The 4,471-nt window shown below is 33.5% G+C and overlaps 1 protein-coding gene across 3 annotated transcripts; it reads right to left on the bottom strand.

Moving 5' to 3' along the window:
* Window positions 1-804: 804 nt before the first annotated feature.
* On the bottom strand, window positions 805-4,121 carry LOC144996911 (Protein kinase superfamily protein). Of its 3 annotated transcripts, none has more exons than XR_013659665.1 (5): window positions 2,512-4,121; window positions 2,099-2,423; window positions 1,753-1,950; window positions 1,493-1,596; window positions 805-1,402 (listed from the first exon to the last, which is right to left on the bottom strand). XR_013659665.1 is itself a non-coding variant. In XM_078956697.1 (5 exons), the coding sequence occupies exons 1-2, from the start codon at window positions 3,478-3,480 to the stop codon at window positions 2,301-2,303; spliced, it is 663 nt and encodes a 220-aa protein (XP_078812823.1). In that variant the 5' UTR covers window positions 3,481-4,121; the 3' UTR covers window positions 805-1,402; window positions 1,493-1,596; window positions 1,753-1,950; window positions 2,099-2,300. The 3 variants fall into 3 exon arrangements, 2 of the variants coding, with proteins under 2 accessions (XP_078812823.1, XP_078812824.1); XM_078956697.1 differs by having other exon boundaries at window positions 2,941-4,121; XM_078956698.1 differs by having other exon boundaries at window positions 2,967-4,121.
* Between the last annotated feature and the right edge of the window lie 350 nt (window positions 4,122-4,471).

Raw genomic sequence — 4,471 nt, 5'->3', positions numbered from 1 at the left:
TATTTAAAAATGAGAAAAAAAATCATTGTTTTTGGCTGTTACCCCTAAATAATAAAACAGCCACCGGCACCAAACTAGAGCTCTTTCATCGGTTTCTTCCACTGCCTCGTCTACTTCTACCTCATCCTCAGATGACCCGGCCTCTGATCCTTCTGCCTTCTCCTCGGTTGGCCACTTCTTCAGATCCCTTTTCCGATTCATCCCCTCCTAATGTTACTGTTGCCTCCCGCCAATGACACCTTATCCACTGGACAACCTCTGATGTATTCGTTTCTTTCTCTATCAACATTGCAGTTGTTGATCTCGCAAGACTTGGCTCCGTCCGCCGCAGCTCGAGCCCTCTTTCTTTCTTGTTGCCTTTCTCTAGACTCCTCTGCCGCTAGTTGCATGATCATTGTTGTTGCCGCCAGTCTTCTCTTTTTCTACAACGAAATCACCTATCGTTGCCGCTTCTTTACTCTTCTTTTCTGATGAGCAGTCGATGTTACCCACCATTGTTAGAGCTCTACCACCGCCAATAATACTATCTTCATCTTGTTTTTATGTTTTTTTCTTTTGTTTATTTTTTTGGTTTAATTGTCTCCACCCGATCAAACTACGGGAGGTGTTAGTGATTAGGGTTTAGGACCAAGCCCTTTAGGGTTTAGTCATTATGCTTTAAGTATTCTCTACACATTTTTATGTAATTGTCTTTTGAGAATGTATCAATCCATTATCTAACAATCATCTAGGACCCTAAGGTCATACTTATATTGTTGTGACAAAACCCTACTTACCAAAATTAAAAACATAAAAAAAATTAACTAATAAGGAAATACTAATCTTAAATAATAAAAATAAGAGATAACTCATAAATTGAAATAATGATAAAAGAATAAATCATGGAGACGTCTCAGATCACTACATAAAGTGAATCTATATAGGTCTAAACTCAATGCCTTGCACAATAAGCCCTTTAAGTGACCTAGTAGCATCAGAAATGATCATTAATCTAAGATTCTTGGATATACTTTCGGTTGTAGTACCAGTTTGAAATTCCCATACGTTTACTTCCATCCAACCATCATTCCTTTGTTGTGGAATCTGTTTCTTCTTGGGTCTATTCACAAGGTCATGGTTATCTTTATAAACCTTTCATCTAATAATTAGGGTTTGAGGACTATGTAAATAGATATACCATGATAGATCCTCCTCACTATGACTTTGTCTTTCAAAAGGTTGAAAGAAAACACCATCACTCACTTTCACACCATCAATCACTTTTAAAGGTGACTCAAATCCAGAATAGTTTTCTTGTAATTTGTAGACAAGGTAACTTGCATATGTTGTTTCAGGCGAAAGGATATTAGAGCTACATTTTATCCAAAAGCTGCCATGAGGATCAAAAGCAACTTCTTCAAATCTGCAAAAATAAATTGTTGCCTTTAATAGAAATTTTCATAAAATAGGGAAACCCAATGATACCCTTGTTAACAAGAGATAAAGAAAGAACCTTGATTCAGGTAAAGAACACCATTTCCATTCTGATTTTCGCAAAGCCATTATTCTTGCTGATAGCATATGACATTTCTTCCCATATTTTGCAAGAGAGAACCACTGTAAATCAATAAATGTGTAAGTAACTGTTCTAGAATTCTAGAGATTTTTCCTTTGAAATGATGTTCATAGGCTTCACAACATGGTACATATGAGAATTAAATGATTAAGAATGTCTCAAAACTGATAAGAACAAATCATTTAAATCAAATATACCTCTTCCCCATTATTGATTAGGAATCCTTTACGAAGAATAGAATAGAGTTCCTTCTTTGTTGTCCATTACAGACTATCTTTTGACCACTTGATCATCTCTTCCCAATCATTTGGCAATTTTTGTTCCCAATATGTTTCTGAATGTGATATGGTTTGCAAATCCACCTCCTCATCCTCTAACACTTCATGCTTTTCCACCTATGAAACTAACATATTAAACTTTCAACGATTAAAGTTAAAAGGACTAATATTCTCGTTCTTTGAAATTTATTTTCTAAGAATGTTTAAAGCACTAAAAACATAAACATAATTATCCAAATCAATAAACTGGCATTTTTCGTCTTACTCTCTCCTTGGGCTGAAACTCGATTCCTTCTACTGCCAATGGATTTTGGCATTCAAATGTAATTTCAAGATCAACATTTCTCTTATCGCTAGTAAAGTGATACAATTCAGCCATCAACAATCCATCTTCTCTCTTATCTGCAAAGTATGAAGTCGAAGATTTTGTCTCCCCAGCCAATATGTAACCAAGGCCTAAATAATCGCTACTTATGTACTCCAAATTGAACACAAGATGAATTGTGTACATGATATGTGGTGACAAAAACTGTGTTCTCACATGTGTTTTGAATTTCCAACATAATGGTATATTGTTGTTCACTATAAATCTGTATCAAAAAACATCAAAGAATACATTATTATATATTCATGAAATAGTCTAAACAACCTAGAAACATCAACGAGGATATAAGTAACCTTGATTTCTTTGGCGGAAAAGTATTTTTCTGTCAAGGTATACAGTACAAAGGAATTAAACATTCTGCTGCGGATATCGTTTCATAATGTTCTCCATTCTTATTTAATGAAAACCACTGACCACTAAAAAACTCAACTTAGTATACAAGTACAATATTTATAAGAGTAGAGATTTGTAGCGCCAAGTTTTTCTCAGTTTTCAAGTTATATTGCGTATATTGTGTTAGCATTTTAAGGTAAAGTGAAATCTCGAACATGAGTTTTATTACTTATTAAATAGATCTACATTGCAAGTATACTTTGCAATTATTTGGTTATAAACTTATAATCATCTGCTTAGATTAACTTTTCATAATCACAATTACCATTTATAATATAAATAAATTAAATCTAAAGCGATATTCTATAATTATAGATATATGTAATTACCGTTTTGCCCTCGTTAACCATGATACCTTTGTAGAGAAGCATCATTAGTTCTTCTTTGGATCTGTAGACCAGAGGAGGAACTGCAGCCTTACTCATCTCTTCATAGTCAATTGGTAGCTCCACCTCTTCAGAAATCTCTTGAAACTCAAGTGCTATTTCAAGTTTTTCAACAACACGAGACATCTTTGGTCTTTCTTCACGAGAGATACGCAAACACTGATAATCATCTGAAAATGTTTTCAATGACCTCGGATCCATATGTTGTTTCACCTCTTCAAAGATAATCTCATCTAATTTCATCTCTTCATATATTTTTTTCCACATTGGCACTAAACTATGAAAATGACCATTTTTATGTTCAATGCATAGTCTCCCACACAATACTTCAAATAAGACCAAACCAAAAGAGTATACATCCGACTCTTTGGTGAGGGAGTATGTCTCTATATACAACGGATCTATATACCCAAAGGTACCCACAACATTGGTAGGAAGAAAACTGTGCGACTGATTAGCGGGTCCTATTTTTGATAGTCCCATGTCAGAAACTTTAGCATTCCAATTCTCATCAAGTAGAATGTTGGAACTTTTAATATCACAGTGTATAACTCTTTGTTCTGTTCCATTGGGATCATGAAGGTAGCACAACCCCTTTGCGGCTGCAATGCATATCTTGAGACGTTGCCTCCATGTGAGATCAGTGTTACTTAAATGATGATCGAGGCTTCCATGAGATGCGTACTCATACACAATGATCTTTTCATCATCTTCATTGCAAAATCCCACGAGTGAGATGAGATTTTCATGTGTGCAACGGGAAAGTATTAGAATTTCTTTCAAGAACTCAGGATATCCTTACCCATAGCTACTATCTAGACGCTTAAAAGTAACCATGCTTTGCCCCTTAAAATGAGAGACTACTCCTTTGTACACCTTCCCAAATCCACCTCTTCCGATGATTTTGTTGTTATCAAAGATGTTTGTGGCTGACTTTATATCTTCTAGTTGGATTTTAAGATGTTGGATCTCTTTCATGAAGGCTTCCATTGTTTGTTGAGAAAATAGTAATCAGATAATTCAGATAAAGTGTTGAAAGAAATTACAAGCGTAGCATTTGGAAGGAGATAGTCATTTAGCTACTGAATTTGGGACGTGATACCTTTTGTGTGGATGAGGTATGATATCTGATCTCACAGATTGCATATATATATATATATATATATATATATATATATATATATATATATATATATATATATATATATATATATATATATATATATATATATATATATATATATATATATATATATATATATATATATCTTTTATTATTAATCGGTTAACGTGCACCAATAATCTACCAACCATTGTTGAATAATTAAGTACTGTTTTGTTAACGACATCAACAACTTTGGGTTTGCTTATATTAGTATAGGGGATTAATTTGTTTTGTAATTTATTAAATATCCATCTTATGAATAAAATATATAAACAATTAGTAAAAAGAGGAATATACTTAATGAATTAA

This window comes from Lactuca saligna, chromosome 5, assembly GCF_052625555.1.
Source record: "Lactuca saligna cultivar CGN05327 chromosome 5, ASM5262555v1, whole genome shotgun sequence".
Classification (NCBI taxonomy): domain Eukaryota; kingdom Viridiplantae; phylum Streptophyta; class Magnoliopsida; order Asterales; family Asteraceae; genus Lactuca; species Lactuca saligna.
The sequence above is the reverse complement of the archived record's forward strand: the minus strand, read 5'-3'. Positions and strand labels throughout refer to the sequence as shown.